Source organism: Drosophila hydei, unplaced genomic scaffold (assembly GCF_003285905.1).
Source record: "Drosophila hydei strain 15085-1641.00,03,60 unplaced genomic scaffold, DhydRS2 tig00008135-arrow-pilon, whole genome shotgun sequence".
Classification (NCBI taxonomy): domain Eukaryota; kingdom Metazoa; phylum Arthropoda; class Insecta; order Diptera; family Drosophilidae; genus Drosophila; species Drosophila hydei.
Genome location: NW_022045844.1, coordinates 2,136,511 through 2,157,876, shown reverse-complemented (window position 1 = coordinate 2,157,876; position 21,366 = coordinate 2,136,511). Strand labels below are relative to the sequence as shown.

At 42.2% G+C, this 21,366-nt stretch overlaps 4 protein-coding genes across 11 annotated transcripts in view; 1 reads left to right on the top strand and 3 right to left on the bottom strand.

Moving 5' to 3' along the window:
- The window catches only part of LOC111592753 (FH1/FH2 domain-containing protein 3), a 47,944-nt gene extending 29,341 nt beyond the window's left edge, over positions 1–18,603 (top strand). The window contains exons 1-17 of one of the 8 annotated variants that reach the window (XR_002750989.2): positions 812–1,092; positions 7,406–7,515; positions 10,225–10,283; positions 10,343–10,527; positions 10,624–10,847; positions 10,917–11,138; positions 11,200–11,462; positions 11,522–11,659; positions 11,834–12,583; positions 12,813–13,008; positions 14,686–15,070; positions 15,128–15,274; positions 16,067–16,405; positions 16,461–17,176; positions 17,237–17,463; positions 17,888–18,023; positions 18,445–18,522. Coding sequence is in view for 5 of the 8 variants with exons in the window: in XM_023305153.2 (XP_023160921.2) it covers positions 904–1,092; positions 7,406–7,515; positions 10,225–10,283; positions 10,343–10,527; positions 10,624–10,847; positions 10,917–11,138; positions 11,200–11,462; positions 11,522–11,659; positions 11,834–12,583; positions 12,813–13,008; positions 14,686–15,070; positions 15,128–15,274; positions 16,067–16,405; positions 16,461–17,176; positions 17,237–17,463; positions 18,445–18,518 (4,224 nt within the window). In the remaining 3 variants the exon portion in view is untranslated. Of the gene's footprint in view, positions 1–810; positions 1,093–7,405; positions 7,516–10,224; positions 10,284–10,342; positions 10,528–10,623; positions 10,848–10,916; positions 11,139–11,199; positions 11,463–11,521; positions 11,660–11,833; positions 12,584–12,812; positions 13,009–14,685; positions 15,071–15,127; positions 15,276–16,064; positions 16,406–16,460; positions 17,177–17,236; positions 17,464–17,573; positions 17,867–17,887; positions 18,024–18,444 lie in introns of those variants that run through there. The other 7 variants (XR_002750988.2, XR_002750987.2, XM_023305153.2 and 4 more) reach the window with 7 other exon arrangements.
- LOC111592755 (acyl-CoA-binding protein homolog) lies at positions 13,243–13,671 on the bottom strand. The gene is made up of 2 exons (XM_023305156.2): positions 13,579–13,671; positions 13,243–13,504 (listed from the first exon to the last, which is right to left on the bottom strand). The coding sequence occupies exons 1-2, from the start codon at positions 13,582–13,584 to the stop codon at positions 13,259–13,261; spliced, it is 252 nt and encodes an 83-aa protein (XP_023160924.1). The 5' UTR covers positions 13,585–13,671; the 3' UTR covers positions 13,243–13,258.
- On the bottom strand, positions 13,822–14,281 carry LOC111592756 (acyl-CoA-binding protein). Its single transcript, XM_023305157.2, has 2 exons — positions 14,194–14,281; positions 13,822–14,127 (listed from the first exon to the last, which is right to left on the bottom strand). Exons 1-2 carry the CDS (start codon positions 14,197–14,199, stop codon positions 13,888–13,890), a joined length of 246 nt encoding a protein of 81 aa, XP_023160925.2. The 5' UTR covers positions 14,200–14,281; the 3' UTR covers positions 13,822–13,887.
- Positions 18,604–19,071: 468 nt separating the features above from the next.
- Positions 19,072–20,533, bottom strand: LOC111592763. Its single transcript, XM_023305163.2, has 5 exons — positions 20,368–20,533; positions 20,153–20,305; positions 19,837–20,100; positions 19,251–19,781; positions 19,072–19,190 (listed from the first exon to the last, which is right to left on the bottom strand). The coding sequence occupies exons 1-5, from the start codon at positions 20,531–20,533 to the stop codon at positions 19,072–19,074; spliced, it is 1,233 nt and encodes a 410-aa protein (XP_023160931.2).
- Positions 20,534–21,366: the final 833 nt, after the last annotated feature.

Here is a 21,366-nt window from a genome sequence, read left to right as displayed (position 1 = left end):
CCACAGACGAGCAGCAATACCAATTCAAAGCCAGACTACATAACAAAAGAGCAGCAACAACAACAGAAACAACAAGAGCAAGAGCAAGAGCAACTAGTACATTTGCATAAACAACTTACGCACATTCCGACAGCCGTTTAGCGGTACATGAAGAGCGCTTCAAGCCGCTGACTTTTGTCTGCTTCTGCTCTTTTCTCTTTGTCATGTTTTTGGTTTTTTTTATTTTTTTTTGATTTGCTTTTGATTTTGATTGGAAGCCAATGCGCTATGCATGCTGAATGTATAAGAGAAATAGTTGGAGAGGGGGAGGGAGATAGTGAGTGGGGGGTGGTTAGCGAACAGCAAGGCGAGGCTGTTAACTGACATTGAATTGAAAGTTACACAACCGTTAGCCGCCGTTGAAGCAGGAGAGCAAAGCGAGCCAGAAATCAAGGCAAATATTTACAGAGAGCGATCCGGTTCGCATAGCAATTATATATGCCACATATGTATATTACGATTAGTTGTGTGAGAAGTGGGCGTGGCAGCGCCAGCAATTTGCAGCGTTTAGCATAAGATTGCGCAACGTGCGTGTGTGAGTGAGTGAGAGCGACAATTATGTAACGGATTTATAAACTCCATTTTGGTCTGCACAGACATAAAAATCAAATTTAAAATAAATTGCAAGCAAACAAATCATAGCCAAAAATGTGAAATGTGAAATGTTCATTACAGCAACAGCGGAAGATAACAACACAAAATAATCAAATTATTAACAAAAATAAGCAACTCAGTGAAAATGTGAATAAAAGTGAATATTTAAAATCAAATCAACAACGCATCAAAATTGCCTAAAGAGAGAGAGACGGAGCGAAGAAAGTACCAAGAGCCGATAAATCTCAGTGAACATTTTCGTGCTGCAAAATGATTGTGAAAATGGAACCCGACGAACTAATCACCTTTCGTGTGCAGTATCTGCTGGACAGCGATCCGCTGTCGGCAACCACCGCCTTCCCGATACCAGTGCGTGCCCCAACGTATGACTTTGCCACCACCACGTCCCTCTCCACGCAGCTGCCCACCATCTTGAGGCTGCTCAATGCACCGCAAAGCGTAAGGATCACAAGCCCAAAAACAATAAACCAAATTTCCCATTATTCCAGCAAATATCCCATTACATACATACTTAGTACGCGAGCAAACAAAGCGAAAAAAAGTACTCTGCTTGATTTATCTTATCTGCATCTTCCACGTTTCTCTTTTGTTTTGAGTTAGCTTAAACGCTATTTGACTTCACTTATTTTTTTCTCTGCCAGTTCGAGGGAACAATACTTTGTTTTTGTTTAATAGCTACTTATGAGACACATGCATAGAGCTTATCTGCAGATATATATGTATAAAGCTTATAGAGATTAAATTTTTTGCATAGTTTCTGTTTGCTTTTTCTTTTCTTATTTGTGGCGTGGTAGAAGGTTTTTATAAATTTTAATAAGAGTAGATCGCGTTTATCGTTTATTTTGACTACTGGTCTAAAACTGGATATTATTTGCAAAAACAGTTATTAAGAAAAGTATGTGAACGTTGTTTAATGAAAAGTTGTGCTCGTAAAAATATTAGTGTTCGACTATACAAAAAGCTATGCAAATGATTAATTATATTTGATCAACATATATATATATATAGATCTTTAGTCGTCATAGATACATATTTTTCTAGTGTACATATACCTTTCAAACTCAGTGTTTCATTGGACTCCCTTTGTTTTTTTTTCATTTGTTTCCCAGACCGCATTTGCTCACAATTTACATAGCTTGTCTGAGCTCATTTGTCGATTATATTAGATATACATATTAATATATATATATATATATTATGTGAGTCGGATTTTTGCATAAAATACAAGTTCAAAGTCATAAATTTCGCATGGAAATCAAAGATCAAAGAATTATAAAATATATGAACATAAACAATAGTCGAAATTGAGCTAAAAATATAAATGGCAGCGATTTGTGGAGGCCAAAAGTAATACAAATTGTGCGCAGTGTAGTTTCTATATGATGGGAAAACCAAAATGAATAAGTTTTCAGTAAAATGAAAAAATTAAAACAATAACAGCTGAACTATTTACAAAATAATAATTGATAAGTATAAACATTGTCTGACAAATGGCAGATGAACAAATATTCAATTCGCGGGAAAAATTGAGACATGTGCGATAATAGAAAGGCAGGGTATAGTAGTCACCATGCTCGGAAAAGTTCAATAAATATAAAGAAAAGACTTTAAATTTTCCTGAGCTTAACACATCAGCTCAGGTTGTTAAGTGGAGAACATTTTTGTTCATGATTTGAATTCTAAATTGATACGTTATCAATCCGTATGCTTCTTGTACATGGATTACAGGGTATATGAAGCTGTTTTGTCAGCTCAGTTCAGTGATCGACATGCTGTAGTTCTAGCTGCCACTTATTATATTTTATTGTTGTTAATATTTAACAAATGATGCATTGCAAGCAGCTGAAGCTGAAGTCGAAGCTTAAAAGTTGAGGCTGAGACTGAGCTGCGCTTCATGTCAGAGGCAAGACAATGGCCAATGGACAGGCTTGGCTTTGAGGATGGAGCCAATGCAGCCGGCATTGTGGGCCTGCGGCTAACTTATTGCTATCGCACAATCTGTGGCAACTAATAGGAAGTTGGGGCACAGAGCAATGCAAAGAGAAAAATAAAAAGCGAAGAGGGATAAAACAACTTGCAGCACTTTTCATTGGCATTGTGAAAGCCTTGGTCAGCAATTATCTAAGTCGAGGCATTGTTCGTACCGCCGATCTTTGACTTTGACTAATTTGCAAAAAGCAAGCAGCATGCAGCATGCAGCATGCCCCATGCAACCGCGTTGCCTGTCATCTGTCATCTGGAACTCTGTGGCAAGGATACGTAAATCTTGACAAGCGGCAGCAATAAATTCTAATGAGCAAATCGCAAAAGGAAATGCAACGTTCTCGTTTCTTTTTTTCATATACCCTGTAGCTATTGGCAGTGACTGAGGAGGGTAAATAGGTTTTGCAAATGACTTATACATACCGATCTATGGGGAATATATTTGCCTCTAAATGTGATATATATAGGCACGGAAGTATTCTGAGTCTGTTCTCAATACGTAGTACAGGATACATTCTAGTCGAGCACTTCCTAGCGCTCGAGCACTCTAAGTTATCTTGCCTTTGCAGTTTGCTGTTTGCTCTTGGCTCAGGATGTTGTCGTAGGCAGATTTATGTGGCAGGCGCGGCAGCTGTGAATGCCATTTGTCCAATTAGTCAGCGACTAGACTCGAACGCCAAATAGAGCCAGGGCAGGGCTACGAGGAAGAGGCAGAGGCAGAGGCAGCGAGACATATGCATGTAGAGGGCGACTTCGCTTGCAACTTGTTAAATTTAGCGCATTACAATGGATTCATAAATTTTCGCCTCTCAATTGCTGATTGCTAATCTTTGGATGATGTCATGTCGACGCTCAATTCTAAAAACTACAGCTAAAAATAAAAAAGAAACAACAAAAAATTATATAAATAATCAGTTTTCGTTGCGGTCAATCGACGCAGCGGTGTTTCGTGTTTTGACTTTATTTCATTTTGGATTTTGTTCTCTTTTTTGCCAATGGTTGTTTGGCTGATTTTTGCACGTCACCTCATTTTTTTTTAGATAAGCGTAAAAAGTGTGTGCGCCAATCAATTTAAAATATATGTCTGTATACAGGTATATATATAGAGATATATAAAATAAACGCAAATCGAACCAAACACAAATAAATTAAAGTCGAAAAAACGATTTGTCTATGGCCCAGTAAACAGCAACAAAAGGCAAAGTCGGCCCAAGTCTAGAATATATATTTATATATATATATATAAATATCTCGCATATATAGCATTGGAGCATGGCGTCATTTCCCTATATCATTTAAAATCAATATTAATTCAGCTTGTGTTGTGAAATCAAAGTTCGATATAACAATATATCTATATATATCTAGTACACATATTAAGTATACGCATATCTATATATCTGTCTATATAGTACATATAGTACATATATCAAGCATACGCACTGCGAGCTGACGCATCATTTTCTATTTGCTTAAGTCATTTACATAGATTGGCGAAACTTTTAAGTTTTTGTATTTTTTATTGTTGAGGAAGGTTTCCAATCTCAATTAGCATGCCACATTTTGTGGTCAGTCTTGGGGTCAATTAACCCTTGGGCAGCGCGGCCCCTGATTGGAAAGCAAAAGTGTGAGCCATTCATCAAGATCACGTTTCCCAGAGGCGAACGAAAAAGAATTTGCCATAAACAAAAAAAAAACAATTTTTCTGCCAAATAAACCATGGAGTCAATTAATTTTATAGATTTCATTAGCTTATATGGTTAACTAATATGGCTTGCTTAGCTCTTTGAGCCATGCTTTTTATTAGTTTTCAGTGTGCTTTAGCTTTGCCTATAGTTTATAAAAAAGTTTATAATATTTTCAGTTTACATCTTCAAATACTTGCATTTTTTTTTTAATATATTTTCTTTTTTTTTTATTATTTTTTTATGTGTCAATTGATTTTTTTATATTTATTTTATTTTTATAGTTATTATTAGTATTTTTTATGCATTTTTAAATGATTTTCCTTTACATATATTACATTTAATACATTTATATTTAAAAGTATTTATTTTTAAAAATAGTTTTTAATTAGTTTTCACTCTCTTTTACCATTTATTGCTTCGTATTTTATTACGTGGCCATATAAATATTATTTCCGATTTGTTTGTTTAAGCATAGCGAATTTTTAATTTTTTAGGCTCACATTTTCTCCCCACCAAAAAAATGATTATGCTCGTTTGCCTTAACTGTGTCAATAGACGACTTTTATGTGTTTGGCACTCGCTCGACCATTCAACAAAAAATAAATAAAAATATCAAAGCCCAATGCGAAATTCAATTTGATTAAAAATCTTGTCATGCTTCACTCAAAAAATCAACAACGTCAAAGAAGAAAAAAACTATTAAAAAAATTTGCATAGAGCTGTGAATGAATATTCGCATGTAAAAAAGATAAATAAATATAAGGAAAAATTTATTTAAATAAATATTACAAGCGAGTCGATATAGTTTTTGGTCAACAACTGGCACTACCTGAGGTTATTTACGATTTCTTTTGTAGGCAAATACTCAGCTCGCTTTTAATTGCCGGCGAATGCTTACATAAAAGTCTAGAGGAAATAGTTTGTCACACATAATTTTAATAAATATCACGCATTAGCAATTCCAAAAAGAGCTTTTCTGATGTTCCATATTATTTCAGTTGATTCAGCGTTTGCCGCCAGTCAGTCTCAAAAATAACATTTTCCTCATTTAATACACGCGAAAAGTGATAAATAGAGCAACTCGAGCGATAAGCAGAGAGCCGGCTCCGTATGACGAAGCTCTCAGCCAGACGGCTTGGTTCCACTTCTGAAAGGTCTTGCTCCCTCCTGTCTCAAATCATTTTGTTTGCCTGCCCATTGGGCGAGTCATCGACGTGTGACTAGACTATGCGAATTATTGTTATTACTCAACTGCAAATTGCAGAATGCAACAAACAATCTAAAGTACACTGTTGCTAAAGCTTAGACATTTATTTTTAGATGCTTGACTCTAAAGTTACATATTCAAGTTGTATTTGTTGAGGCATCCCTTAAACAGCTTTGTATATAATCAACAGCTTGAGATTATTATTGCTATTATATACTATACTATTACTATAAACATATTCATATGTAAATACTGCGCTGTATTAGAATTTCTAATATAATTTAAAATATATGTTTGCTTAATGAGTTAATTCGTATTGACTTTTTAAAACAAATATTTAATTTAATCTCACTTGCAAAAGACTTAGCTCAGAATCAACTTCAGAGTGATGAGCTCTTGATTCGAATGAAATCTGTTAACAATTAGCCATTTCTTCAAGTTCAGTTCAGTTGCATTAAAATTAAAGTGACTTTACAAGCAAACCTCGTTTCAGACACAACTTTAAGTTACTTTATATTGCCTTACTTAACTTACAAAAGAAAACAATTTTCTGTGGCAATTAGAGTTATATATATTGTAAATAAATATATGATATATAGCATGTAAAATCTTACATTTATTTTTCTTAAAGAATTATCTTGCTATTCTCTTATTATATATATTAATATTAAATATAATATAAACGTATTTATAATATATATATAATTGCTGTCCTTAGTCCAAGCTTGACTAAGCTCTTCGTGTTTGATATGTGTTCTGTATTCTATTATAGTTCACACATATCCTATCCTATAATACTACTATGCATAACAATGGACTATGTGCTTAGCCATATTCTACTCTCTTATTCCCGGCTCTGCTGCTCCCTTCTCAGTTTCACTCGCATAGTTTGCTATTTTCTGCTGACTTGACTGCTGCTGCATGTTTTCTATTCTTTTTGGGGCTCGCCCTACACAAAGTCATTGGCCATTCATTGGCTGGCAGCTTTTAATTTGCCAAATGGCCTCTGGGTGCAGCGTCAAAAGTTATGAAAGACAAGAACCTTTGGGGCACGCGATGTAGCTGTTGCTTTCCTTATTGCTGTTGTTGTTGCTGTTGGGGGTGTGTCTCGACAGAGTTGGGAGCAGCTCTAGCGCTGGCTGTGGCTACTCCTCTGCTGCGTTGATTCCCTTTTGGCATGGGCGTGGCATGGCCGCAAACGGGGCGTATGTGTAATCTTTACCCGGATAAGCGCTGGCCAAATGATTTCTTTGGCTGCGGCTGCATTTTCTTATATTTCTTCTTTCATTTTCACACATTAAGCAAGCGTCGACACACATAATTCCATGTTGTCCGGTAATTGTTCTGTAAATGCACAAATAATTACTTTCAATGCGCCAATAAAAAACGTAAACAGACAAGACAGACGGACAGCCAGACGTGATTGTGGATCGCAGCAGGAGCTGAACCCAACTAAGTCGGAGCTGAGCTCAAGATTTGATCAATCAAGCGCTTGGCCATGGCAATCAGCGGCTTGAAAACTGAAAGCAGCCCGGTGAAAAGTAGGTGACCAGCCGTCGAAGCAGACGACAACATCATCAGCAGCTCAGCATCAGCATCATCACCATCAGTTGCAGCAGCAGCAGCAACAGCTTCTTTGTGGCAATCATGTCAGCCAACTTTCAATGCAACCGTCACTCACAAAAATGTTCTATGCCCCGCTGTGGCATCTGCATCTTTCTCTTTTGTTGCCTCAGCCCCAAAGTCCGGGCCATAAACAACTTTTACTGCGTAGCTCGGTAGTCTTACTTACTTTTGCTTTAATTATAATTGCCTGAACTCTGTTTTTTCTTCTTTCTTTTACAACCTACTCTTCGTCTGCCTCTTCTTTCAGATTGATGACGCAGCCATTCAGGTGTACAAGGATGGCGACTTTGGCGCTTATCTGGATCTGGAATCATCGCTGGCTGAACAGACCGAGGAAATTGAGGGGCTGCAAGCCAGGTAAGCAGGCAAACGCCCACAGCTTCTAATGAGACGCACACACACACACCTGAAGTCACCCACACACCTTTAATAGGCATTCATTTATGGTTTCAATGTGTGCATAAAGGCGATTTTCACTTTTTTGTGGCACGCGCTTACCTTGAACCCATTTAAGTGGGAAAGCTCTGGCTCTTACTCAGGCTCTGGGTTTCTGGGGCAGCTGCTCGTGGGTGGCAAGGCACTTGTGAGCCTTTCACCACACACAGACACACACAGAAACACACTCGCTTGCACACCTAGGCGGCCGCCTTTTTCCATTCGCTAATAAAGATATTGGCGGTTGGCGGTTGGCGGCTGTCAGGCTCTGGCCATAAAAAATGTCGCTATCTGTGGCACAGGAAACAGCGCGTCGGCTGACTACCTGGCTAACTGCTTTGGTTGACTACCTGGCCACATGCCTGCCAGTTGCCAGTTCCCAGTTGCACAGTTGTTGCTCACTCCGCCAGACATCAGGCATTTGCATGTGCCTCTGTGCGGCATCGTCAACATCTCACGTACGTGCAACTTGTTGCCATTTTTTCGTTTTTTCCCCTCTTTTTTATTTCGGCTGCAACTCATTTGCATTGCAGCAACAAAAGGCTTAAGTGTATAAACGTAGGCAGTCATATTTTGGCTTAGTTACACACATACATAGATTCATGTATGTAGCTTATAGTTCCCATAGCTGAGATCGGGCCTGATTCTAGTCTGGCCGTCAGTTTGGTATGCGCTGCATGATCTTTAGCGGCATGCAGCCAACTGAAGTGGGTAGCAGACACACGCTCTTAACTGATTAAAAACTATTCACAGACATCAAGTTTTTTATGTTTATTATGTCATATACAGGAATTAGAATGAGTGCAGAGCCATGAGCCATAAGAGTGAATATGAATTGAAAATGGAAGTCTTTAAGAGAACATCATGTGAAGGGAAATGGAAATAATATCACTTCTAATAGGATTTGTAGAAAGCGATGTCGATTACTCACACAACTAACGGTTGCCACAAGAATATAATACAAATTGAAACGGGAAATGAGAGGTAGAAGGAGAGAAATATTGAATAATAGCAATGTGACAGTTAATCGATTAACTAAGAAGGCTTTAAGTTGCAAAGATTATTACACATAAATACTTGCAGTACTGTAAGTTATCGATAAACAGTAGTTATCGACAGTGTTAAATGAGCTTTATTTTCTAGCATTTATTTAGGTAAGCTTTCAATTAATTGTAATTGAGAATTTAACATGTATGTAAAATGTATCGATGTCATCAACTATCGATAGCTATAAATTATGCCTTTGCCGTACAGTTTTTAATATATTTTTTGAACTGTTATACAAAAAGATTTAATGAAAATCTAATTACATTTTACAGTGCAGTGAAATTCAAATTTACTACAAAGTTATCGTTAGTCCAACATATCGATATACGTACGAAAACCTAATGCATTTATATGAGTGCATTTGCCTCAGCCTTCTTACTTATTAGCGATTCAGTTTCTGATCACTCATCAGTTGAGCAAAATCTAAAAGATTTCTGTCAAAATTATCGCTTGCAAAATTTATCGATACTTTAGCTGTGGGATCATATTAGTTTTTAAAATATATCTGCCCACATATTCGCCTATGCCCTGCCTATGTGTCAGAGTATCTCGTTGGTTTTTTTGTCTTTGGTTGCCCATCGACTGGCCCAGGAACGTGATGTCAGCTCCGCGATCAGCGATCCAAAGTAACTGACGAACGCGTCAGGCCATGGGCCAAGCTCAGTAGCTGGGAGCCAGCTACTCTTTGGCCATGATGCCAAGTCAGGCAGAGCTCAAATAATGGGATTAATGTAAGCAAGGCGTGCACAGAGAACCTGTCAGCGGGCGACAGGTAGGAAGGAGGGAAGGCAGTTACTTGGTAGTGTCGTGTCTATTTCTGACTTTCACTGGCTGCTTGGCGATCCTTGAGCATTATAAAATTATAATGTGTATGTCGCCGGGCCAGTTAGCGTTCTAGCACTCCAGTTGATGGCGCCAATGAGTGAGTGAGGGGTAGCTGGAGCTGGTTAGGTCTGGCCACTAATCATGCTTATCGTATTAGTCATGGAAGCGCGCTCGCATGCAAATCATTCGCCTCACTACGCATCAAAATTCCGCAGCAGGCACGGGGCCCGCATGGGTCGATGGCTTGTTGTTGGCTTGTCAATCTGCAACTGAGTCCACAGCCAAAGACACTTGAGTAACAGCCACACACACACACACACACACGCAGACGGAACCACAGAGCATGCCACACCTGTGTGCATGTGTGTGTGTGTGTGCATTCTGAGTTGAGTTGGGGAGCTGAGTCTAGAGTCTCGAGTCGAGTCGAGTCGAGTCGAGACCACATTTCATTATGAATTCTTGGCTCGACTTATTGGCGGCTACGTTCGTTCCTCAGATGCTTCATAGTCCATTTTCAATTATCTGCGTCGTTTGTTATTACTTTTATTATGGCCAACAACTGGGCAGCAAACAGCGGGTAATCAATGTTCTTAACTGGTCAATGAACCAGCGCACGGTGCTAACCCATTGTGTTTTACTTTTAGTTTTCTTTTTGCCTTTGTTTTGCTGCCATTGCTAATGAAATTACATACCAAATTAATATCAATTTTTACTACTATCTCGCTCTAACTCTGTCTGCCTTCTCTATGCCTCTTGCAGTCGCAAAAATTCTTTGGTTATTCGCACACAGCTGAGCGTTCGCGTTCATGCCATTATAGGTAAGTTGCTTGGTTGAAATTATGTTGCGCATACGCCTCATTGACCCTGGCTCTTGCAGAGAAACTTCTTTCATCGGAGGGCAGCGATCTGCGACGTGCCCTGTTCTCGCTCAAGCAGGTGTTCCAGGAGGATAAGGATCTGGTGCATGCCTTTGTCGCACTGGGCGGTCTCAATTGTCTCGTGAGCGTCGGCAATTGCGCCGATCAAAACTATCAGAACTATATACTGCGTGCCCTAGGCCAGGTAAGCAGACAACGATCACCGATCACGGATCACAAATCACTTCTCAGTGATCACAGCTCACCACTCATAGCTAATCATGTCTTTTCAATGCGACAGGTCATGCTCTATGTGGATGGCATGAATGGCGTTATGAAGCATCAGCCCACCATGGAGTGGCTCTACTCATTGATCGCCTCCAATTACCGTTCAGTGGTCAAGACGGCGCTCAAGCTGTTGCTCGTGTTTGTGGAATATGCTGAGACCAATTGCTATGTGTTAGTGAGCGCCATTCATGCAGTGGACGCAGCCAAGGGCACTTTGCCCTGGGCCAATATTATGAGGTAAGCGACCACTGATCGCGGCTTGTTTAAACTTTAAGCACTCACATTTGGTAATCTCGCTCTCTACAGACTGCTTAAGGACTACGATAATGCAGATGCAGAGCTCGTGATCTATGCCACATCGTTGATAAATAAAACCCTAGCCGGCCTGACAGACCAGGATAGTTTCTATGATGAGAGTGATCTGCTGGAACAGCAGGGCATGGAAACGGTTATACAGCGCTATATGTCCAAGCCAGGCACAGATCTGGATCTGCTTGATCAATTGCAGCTGTACGAGGCGGTGTTGAAGTAGGCACAGATTAAGATCATTTATATATATTACTTACTGATGGCTAAACTTTGTCAACAGATTCGAGGATGGTGAATCGGATGGGCAGCGTTTGCCACAGAACTCAATGCGTAAGACTCAACGCTATCGTCCGGGCGCCAGCACCACGGAGCGACGCAAATCGCGTCGGCACAGCACGGACAATAGTCCGGCGCCTTTGACCAAAGTGCTGCCCACACAAGTGCTGCGCATGACACCCACGCAGGCCACAGTCGATGAGGATGATAGCTCTGGCTCGACTAATTCTACAGAGTTCAGCAGCGGCATATTTCAGGAGAAGAAACGTAGGCTTCCATATTCTATAAGAAAATTAGAAATGTAACTGATTGAAATATAATTGTAGCGCGCGATGGCGCAGGTGTCACACCCGGACTGAGACGTCGACGTGAGCGCGCGGAGCGGCACAAGAGTTTCCTCAAGGAGCAGGAGGAGGCAGCGGCCAATGGCATCTTTGCAGCACGTGAGCTGCGTGAAAGCTATGGTAAGTATTTAGTAGGTTACCTCCAATTGCGAATTGCTTACCGCTGGGGCTGCTTTAGAAAAGAAACCGAAACTAACTATGATTCTCTCTCCATGCTAATCGCTGTGTATATCTGTGTTTGTCTCATTGTCACCCGCTAACCAAATATGTCACCCACAATTGTCATATGCCAAGGCCAAATCGTAACCGCCATTCCTGCAACCATAAAAAGCGGCGACAGTCCGCCGCAATCGCTGCAATCGCTGCAACCTGAGCTGCCTGAGCTCACGCCCACGCCCTGCAACAACAACAACAACAACAACAGCCACAGCCACAATAACAACAACAACAATAGCAACAATAGCAATAGCCATCACACCCACAACAACCACATTGACACGCCCAACAACAGCTTGCTGCTGAGTCCCACGAAGCAGCTGTTGAGCGGCAGCCAGAGCATCTCGATCATCAACAACAGCTTCGACAAGGCCAACAACAATATGAACAACCAGAATGAGTTCCTTACCAAAAAGAATCTCTTTCGGGAGCGCAACGCAACTGTGATCAACGGCATCATGAAGAACATACAGCAGACAGACAGTGCCTACAAAAAGTATGAGAACGATGCCAATCGACTGAACAACTACTACACACAGCTCAACCAATCGCCCAAGCATCTGGCCGCGGCACAGGAGAAGTCGCTGAATGGCAATGGCTTTGAATTTGTGCCAGACAGTTCAACGCCTCTGAAGGCGGATGCTTTGCCTGCGCCCGAACCGCTGAGTCCCATACACAAGCCAGCGGCAGTGGCGCCACCGCCTCCACCGCCTCCACCACCGCCACCACCACCTGGCTGGTGGCATATGCCCATAGCCACCAATACAAATGCAGCTAGAACCCTAACCAGTACTAACCCAGAGCCTCCAACAGCTATGGAAGCAACAGGTAGGTGCAGCTTCTCTTTTAACAACTAAAATATGTAGCATACTTTTCAGAGCTACGAATCAGCCACATATCACATTCTATTCAAAATCTGTAGCATACTTCTCAGCGCTGCAAAAAATCGAATATTTCATTTGCTGCTGTTGCATGCCGCAAGGCATCTGTTCGAACTAAACCCTCTGTTGATTAAATTTCTAATTTCGTTTATATATTTGGACTTTTTTTTGCTTAGATCTGGAAGATAAGGAAATGCTAATGCAGCTGAAACGTGATCATACCGTCAAAGATTTGACACAGAAATTATGCAATCTGCCCACAAGTCCCACACAGGAGCCAGGCAGCCGTGCCATAGTGGGAGACATGTCTGGCCTTATTTCGAAAGCCAAAGAGGGGCTTGCCAAAAGCAAGAGCAAAGGTGAAATTTCACGGTGAGCAACATCTAATCAATAATTTTCTACTCGATATATATCTTATCAGCTGACGGCTATCAGTAAAACTTGCTTAATCTAATAGTTTAAAGGGCAAGAAATATGTAGAATTGCTGATATCACAAGTTCTATCGAAATCTGGAAAGTTTAGAACACATAAACAGCTAGAAGTCTTTTATCTTTTTTTTTACATTTTTTTATCCATATATAATTTATTTCAGTAGAATCAATTTACGTAAAGTAAAATGATTTAAGCGTATTTGGGTGCATATTTCTCATAGGTGGCAATGTAGGCAGCCTTGGCGGCATCCTGGGACAGACCCTTGTTCTTGGTCCATGCATTCCACTTGGCCTTGGCCTTCAGATCCAATGCACCTGGCTCAGCCGTGTTATTGTCACCGACTGTGGCCTGCTTGTAGAGACCGTAGAACTCCAGGAACTCGTCGTTCGTGGGGGTCTTAGTGAAGTTCTTGGCTTTCTCGGCGGCGGTGTTGAACTGTCGATTAAAATAGCGAATTGTAGTGCCCAACAGAAGCAGAATCATATATCAACTGTTTGCTGTATACTCACATCCATTATGTCTTATGCTTCGGCTGCTAATGAGTGCCAACTGTGACTCCTCAAAGACTATTTATACTAAACCCTGTCAGCTGATAGCGATTTATGGCAGTAGAAGCTGTTTTTAGATATCGGCATGTGATAAGCGACAGTTTCCATGTCACATAAATGTCACATAAAACTTTAATTGCTAATTATTAAATCGAACATATCAAAGGTTTCGCATTTGGAGGGCTGATCGCAAACAGTAGATGGTTACTGAGGTCACTTCGTATTTATTGTCATTTATTGCCAATGCAATTAACAAAGTATTAACTGAACTTATGTGTAGATGGGAGCGTACTTATTGTAGAGAGCAATGTAGGCGGCCTTAGCGTCATCTGTGGACATGCCCTTGCGGCTCAGCCAGGCGTTGTATTTGGCAGCACCCTCGGCGTCGGCGGGCTTCTCGATGTTCACATCGCCGCTATGGACCTGCTTGTAGAGTCCGTAGAACTCCAGGTAGACCTCTGGTGGGGGCTTGCTGCTGAAGGCCTTGGACTTTTCGCAAATCGTTTCGAACTGCAGGACAATAAAAGTTCTCTGATTAGTCGCTTCTATCTATTTGGAGTGCATTGCACAACTTACATCCATTTTGTTCGGGACTTATTGAAAGACTATGATTTCTAGTGTGCACATGGCGCCTTTTATAGCCAACTCGAGCAATATAAGTAAATCTTATCAATTATAAAAGCAGTTAAAGCAAACAGGTGTGCCTCTATAAAAGAACTAGAAAGATTTTAGATCTATGGCCTTTCGATTAATTTATGACTTTTATTTGTTATGCAAGTTTTGGCTTTTTATATAATGTTTGAGTGAAACATTGTACCATATCTAAGGGATCTTGTAATCTAGAAAGTTTTTTGTGTGTTGCTTCTCTTTGTTTGCACTTTTTATTTGCTATCGTTCGGTTTGGTTATCTTGCTACTAGGCTAAATTTGATAAGACTACTTTTATGGTGTATACTTTAACTTACTGCAATCGAATGATCGCAACAAGTACAGTAAAAAGTACCGCTAGATTGACCTCAAGTGCAATAATATACTTTGATACTTTGTATTATCTTATGCGCTATAACAGCTCATCGAGCGTCGATCAGGAACTGAAGAAGGCTGAGCCGAAGAAATCCGAGAATGAGCTGCACTGGGAGGAGCTGGTTCGCAATATGACGCGACCCTTGAATCTATGTGATCTCGACTTTACCGATCTGCATTCGGACGATGAAAAGGATGTGCTGGCACCACGTGGTCTCGGCGCTGGCATACCGCCACCGCCGCCACCACTTGGAGGCGGCATGGTCATGCCACCGCCCATGATGCCGCCCTGCTTGATGCCGCCGCCCATGTTTAGCTACGCGGGCTACGGAGCGAGCAGCCTGACGAACAGCGTGAATAGCTCACTGAATGGCTCCATCAACGGGGAACTGGCCAATGGCAATAATACCATCAAAAAGAACAAGAAGACGGTGAGAAATGAGACTTGATATAGGAAAACGCAAGGCCTAAACTCATGAGCTTTTCAGGTCAAGCTCTTCTGGAAGGAAGTGCGCGAGGACATGATTCCACCGGTGGTAGGTAAAACGATTTGGGACGAGCTGCCCGATGCCAATGTGGACACACAGAAGCTGGAGCATTTGTTTGAGTCGCGCGCCAAAGACTTGATGACTAAGGTGCGTGTTACATATACAGCTTGCTAACATTAGGGGTATTCCCTGGCAACTACTGATGTGTTATTGCCATTGATAAAAAAAACAATGTCATTAAATAAGTCTCTTAGCTATTATTTTAGTCTAAAATGTTGCATAACCCAAAACAACTTTTTGCGAATGATATTTGTATTCTTTTCCCCTTTTATCTCTGGACATGTTTACAATAATATTAATTCTATATGTCAACGGTCTCTGTTATGCGGATATATCTACAATACATAAATGTTGTGCTAAAACCGAAAAAAAAAAAACAAAAATATATCGAATCAAATTTCTCAAAATCAATAAATATATATATCAAATAAATGTTCTATAGGAGGTGAGTGCAAATAATATGTTTAATACACTTTTACTCGCTCTCTCTTTGTCTATCTGTCTGTCTCTCTCTGTCTCTCTCTCTCTCTCTGTCTCTCTCTTGCTCTCTCAATGTTTCTCTGTCGGTTTACGTTAGTCTTTCCATGTCTTACCCACGGTGTTGGTTAATTACACACATTCTTTTTGTTATGTTACATGTAGACTCAAATACACACACACACGCACACACACACATCTATACACACTCACAGGAACTGGAATCGGAACCACAGGTTCATTTCTAGTTCACTATATTTTGTTGCTAACACTTGTCCACAGCAGCCACTGTTAGATACATTGTGTATACGCCCCCTCCCCCCTTCTACCCCAACTACAACATAAACAAGCTCCAAACTCTCTCCAACTCTTCCTTTAACTAATGCGCTTTCGCACTTGCAGAAGCAACAGGAGCTGAACAAGAGCAAAGAGATCATCGTGCTGGACCACAAGCGCTCCAATGCCATCAACATTGCAATGACCAAGCTGCCGCCACCGCGTGCCATCAAGGCTGCCATCTTGAAGATGGATGCGACTGTGGTCACGCGCGAGGGCATTGACAAGCTGCTGAATATGCTGCCCTCGGATGAGGAGCGTGGCAAAATACAGGAAGCCCAGCTGTCCAATCCGGAACTGCCGTTGGGCAGCGCCGAGCAGTTTCTGCTCACGCTGGCCTCCATCACAGAGCTGGGCGCACGTCTTAAGCTGTGGGCCTTCCGCTTGGATTTCGACAACTGCGAGGTATGTCTAAGCATCATCGAAATATCCTAAATCTAACCGAATTCCCATGCTGCAGAAAGAGATTGCCGAGCCGCTGATGGATCTCAAGCAAGGCATTGAGATACTGCGTCAGAATCGCACCTTTCGCAGCATACTCTCCACGCTGCTCTCGGTGGGCATCTTTTTGAACGGCGCTCCAGTGAAGGGCTTCCAGATCGAGTATCTGGCCAAGGTGCCGGAGGTTAAGGACACAGTGCACAAGCATTCGCTGCTGCATCATCTCTGCCACATGGTCATGGAGTCCAGCAGCGATACAACGGATTTGTATTCCGAAATTGGACCCATTACGCGTGCCTCTAAAGCCGACTTCACCGACCTCGCACACAACCTCACCCAATTGGAGTCGGAGTGCAAGGCATCGTGGGACCGTCTCAAGCTCATAGCCAAGCACGATTGTGCCCCGCCTCTCAAGCAGAAGCTGGTGGATTTCCTAGCCGATTGTGCCGAGCGCATCATCAGTCTGCAGACGGTGCATCGGCGCGTGATGAATCGCTATCGCAAGTTTTTGCTCTGGCTGGGCATGCCGCAGCACAGTGTCTCGGAGTCGCGACCGAATGAATTCTGTCGCACGCTCTCCGAGTTCGCGCTGGAGTATCGCACGACTCGAGAGCGCGTGCAGCAGCAGCTCGAGAAGAAGGCCAACCATCGCGAGCGCAATAAGACGCGCGGCAAGCTGATCATTGATATGGTCAAGTTCAAGACCAAAGAGGATGTGGCTGATGCCGAGCTGAAGTATGTCTCCGGTTGCAAAGCAATTTCAGCACTTACTAATTATCATTTCTGATCTCGCAGACAACTGCTGGGCACACCGAGCCCCGATCAGGCGGATGGCACGCTCACCTGGCGACGTCGCCGTGCCGAGCAGCTGCGCTCGCCCATTGCCAGGCAGAGCGAGGAGCAGTTCACCGACGGCGATGATGAAATACTCGAATCGCTGGTCAAGACAGCGACAAAGGCATCGGGCATACGGACAACGCCACGTGAACGCAAGCGTACCCGCCATGCGGATCGCAAGTCCTGTAAGTTCTACAAGCGTCCGCAACAAAACGCCTTGTTGATCGATGATTGAGATCAATTTTAATCCAGCTGTTGGTTTATCTTTTGGAATACACACACACGCCTCGCACAGCGCGCTATGTTTAGGCACAACCAAACACACCCACACACACACCTCTGCAAACTCGAGGCTACAACAACAATTCCAAAAAAATGAAACCAAACTGAAAAAAGAAACCAAATCTAAAAGCTGATTATTCCCGTACTTAAATTTGATGACTTCCCCGCGACCCCAACTCAAAAGCTTACGCACTTTTTTCAGTTCTTTGCTAGCTTTACGTATCGGTTTGCCTATATTGGGTTTTTAATTTTATGTTTTCTTACCATTAACGCACCCAACAACAAACAATAAAACCAATCAACCAATCAAACAATCGAATACTGAAGTGAAGCGCAGCCGCACGCGCGAGGGATTCACAGTTGAAAGAGCACCATCGCCATAGAGCCGTTTGCGCAACTGTTGCGCAACCGTTTTGCAGCTAAAACAAACAAATATTTTTAGGTTTTTACCTTTCTGTTCTTGGTTAGTGTTCAATTGTAATGCACAAACTATATATACTATATATATTTATACTATATATACTATATATATGTATGTGTACATACATTATTTTTTTATTTTTGTTCAAGTTTTTTAATTGTTGAGTTTTGTTTTTTGTCCGGAGATACATTTGCTGGCATCATCTTTCAGATATCTTTGCGTCAGTCTTTCAATCGAAATTCTTGAAGAGATGTTTGGAGATGTTTGCAAATGGCTCTCGCAGAGTTTTGTTTATGCACTTTAAGCGCGCCTGGCTCATATCCCAGTTGATTTATATACGAAGCATGCGCCTAACTCCAGATTGCATGTGATAAGCAAGTCCTTCGACTTTTGGCTAAAAACTTGTTGCAAGTTGCAATTTGTATTCAAATTGTTAATATTAATTTTGTTTCCTGTTTTGCAGTGCGTCGAACGCTGAAGAACGGTCTCACCGATGAGGAGAAGCAGCACGTGGCTGCTTTGATACAAACCTATTAGAGCTAAGGGCGAACCACGCTAACTGTATACCCACTATCCGATCCAAAATTGAAACCCAGTGACGTCACAAGTCGGGCTATGCACAGACTGAAATTGGCGATCTCACGTGCAGCAAATAATCAGGATACAGCGCGTATCACTCTCCCTCCCACACAAACACTTGTCTCACCCAAAATCTCCCGAAACTCTGAAAACGACGCAGTCCTACAAAAGCAAAAAAGTTCTCTTAAATAATTTTTCTGTTATTCGATATATTTTTAGTTTGTTTGTTTTTACTTCGTCTAAGTATTACAATTAAAAAATATTTTTTATTGTAACAGCAACTGTATTAATAGCCAAACAAATTTTATAGATATATATATATAAATAATATATATTTTAGAATTGCAAATTGATTTTTAGTTAACCCAAGATTTTAATTTGTACCGATCTGCGAGCTTACGAAATTAACTTAAAGTTTAATGATAGCCTTAGCCCTAGACTTAACTACGAAAATAAATAAAATACATACGGAATATTTATTAAAAACTGTGATCCGTAGTTGAAATCTCTTTTAGAAGCCGTTCGTGCAGGGCTGCTGCACGTAGTCGAGGCAGAAGCCGCGATTGTCGATATCATTGGGCGCCTCGACGCCGTCTGTGTGAAAGTACAAGCGGAAGGGACGCACGCTGGCTGCAAGTAAAGAGGAAGAATCGATAGAGTGGTTCGGCCTGAGCTGAGTATGTTACCAACATTGCACTGTCTTGGCCAACATGCCCGCCTCGGCGCTGAAGGTGCCGCCGCACACGCGATCCTCGCAGCCTGGCAGCGGGGGTATGCGATCCGCTGAGCGTATGCAGCCTATGAGCAGCCAGTCGCTAATGCAGCCCATGGCAGTCGTTGCACCGCCGGCACCACCACCACCGCCACCCACCTGAGTGGGCACCGGATTGTTCGAGTTGCCCGATATAGTAAAGGAGCGCGAACGATTGTTCTCTAGGTCGGGGCACGCGTTGTATTGAATGCCACAGAAATTGCGCTCGTTGCGTATGCAGATGCTGTAATCCTGATTGGACAGCTGTCGCCCGCCCACCGTATTGTAGTTGAAGCTGCGCACACGCCCACTTATAGCTGTGAAATACTGCAGGCAGCCCTGATCAGCGCGGCTAATGCTGCCGCAGTGGATCTGGGTGACGCGCACGCGCCACAGACGCGGAAAGCTGGCGCTGGTTATGACGGACAGGACAATGGGATTGCTCTGGCCCAGACCAGCGTCTATATACACTGAGAGAAAACGCTTTGTCAGCTAACTCGTGCCACTTTCCTGCTAAACACTCACTGTGATCGCCCGTGGAGCTGCCGCATATGGTGGGCGTGGGGCTGCCGCCCGATATCAACAGCTGATCCTGATTGCACAAGTGATTCGCTGCCTCCGGCGGCGCTATGGAAAACATATCCAGATCCAAGCGCAGCTGGCATATATCCGGATGCAGCTTCTGCACCGTCACCTGACAGCTGCCAGTGCCATCATAGACATCCGGGTGATTGGGATTCACAAAGTATGTAGAGTTCTCGCGTATAACGCCACCGCAAGTCTGCAGAACTGCAAAGTCCGCTGGAGTAGGTATATATAGCTGGAGTGGTGCACTACTTACATATGCAGCAGACGCCGTAGCCACCGCCGCAGGGTCCAGCTGGTATGCCATTGCGTAGCAGGCAATCTTTGTTGGCCATGCAGTTGCCCAGCTCACCGGACGGCGCTGCACAGCTGCTCGTGCCATAAGGCATCAGCGAAAAAATGGGCAGAACTGAAAGTTTGTTGTTTAAGTCAACTTAGTTAAAGTGAAACTCCCAAATGCTGCACACCCACATTTCGATTCTCTGAGGCGAGCCGGCGGCGTTAGCCACTTGTTGCCGAAGAACAAATCGTGCCAGCTATTCGTATGCGTCTTTTCGGGCACCTTGCATGCGGCCAGGATGAACAGGCTGCAGGAGATAACGTATACGCAGCGTAGCTGCTGCTGCGAGTAGACCATGTTTACTGGAGTGGCTCTGGCTGGAGTTGCGCACGCGTTGCGCTTTGTCACTGTTGTGGCACGCAGCCACGCAGAGGCGACAATTTATTTAACTTGCCATGGAAATAGGTTTAATGACCGCAATTTGTGAACAGAAACAAAAATACTTGAAAATTTAGTTGTTTATTAATTGTAACAACAAAACGTGGCAGCAACAAACAACAATTAGTTGCGCCACAATCAGCCAGCAATGCAGTCAATGGCATGGGTGGGTGGTGCACACAGATACAAATATATATATAGATATATATTATATATTCACGTTTCGTCAACTTTTTTGTGTGTGCTTCCTGTTGCGAATTTGTTTTTCCACACCTTCGCATCGATTATATGTTGGGCAAGGCCTGGGGACGGAACAAAAAACTCGAGCATGAAAGTGCTGGCAATTTGTGGTTGCGACATAAAAGAAAACTCAGCCACATAATAGAATAATAATAAAAGTTATGACAACACCTGCCTGGCTCAGCGTTTTGTCTAATTTGATTAAAGCTGCACACAAATTGGGTCAATGTTAGCCTAATTTAATATATTTATTTATTTTCAACATTTTCGTTTGCTGCTGGCCCAGCGACTTTATTGGCCAACGCCAGAAAAAAAGAGAGAAACACTTGACAAGTGTGTGATAAGAGCTTTATTTACAATGGTCTTTAGCAAAATTCATATTTCAGGGTCGTCACTTTTCACGCGAATTGTTTTGAGTAGGCTGAGAAAAGAATTAAGTAAGCTTTTTGCTATTGCCCATATTATATAAGGCCCTTAGACAATGGGCATTGAGTGAATATTTATAATAAATA

Coding starts and splice junctions, on each gene's coding strand:
- LOC111592763 (XM_023305163.2), bottom strand. CDS start 20,533: ATGGTCTACTCGCAGCAGCAGCTACGCTGCGTATACGTTATCTCCTGC. Junction 20,101..20,152: donor CTACGGCGTCTGCTGCATAT/GTAAGTAGTGCA, acceptor CGGACTTTGCAG/TTCTGCAGACTTGCGGTGGC. Junction 19,782..19,836: donor CAGCTCCACGGGCGATCACA/GTGAGTGTTTAG, acceptor GTTTTCTCTCAG/TGTATATAGACGCTGGTCTG.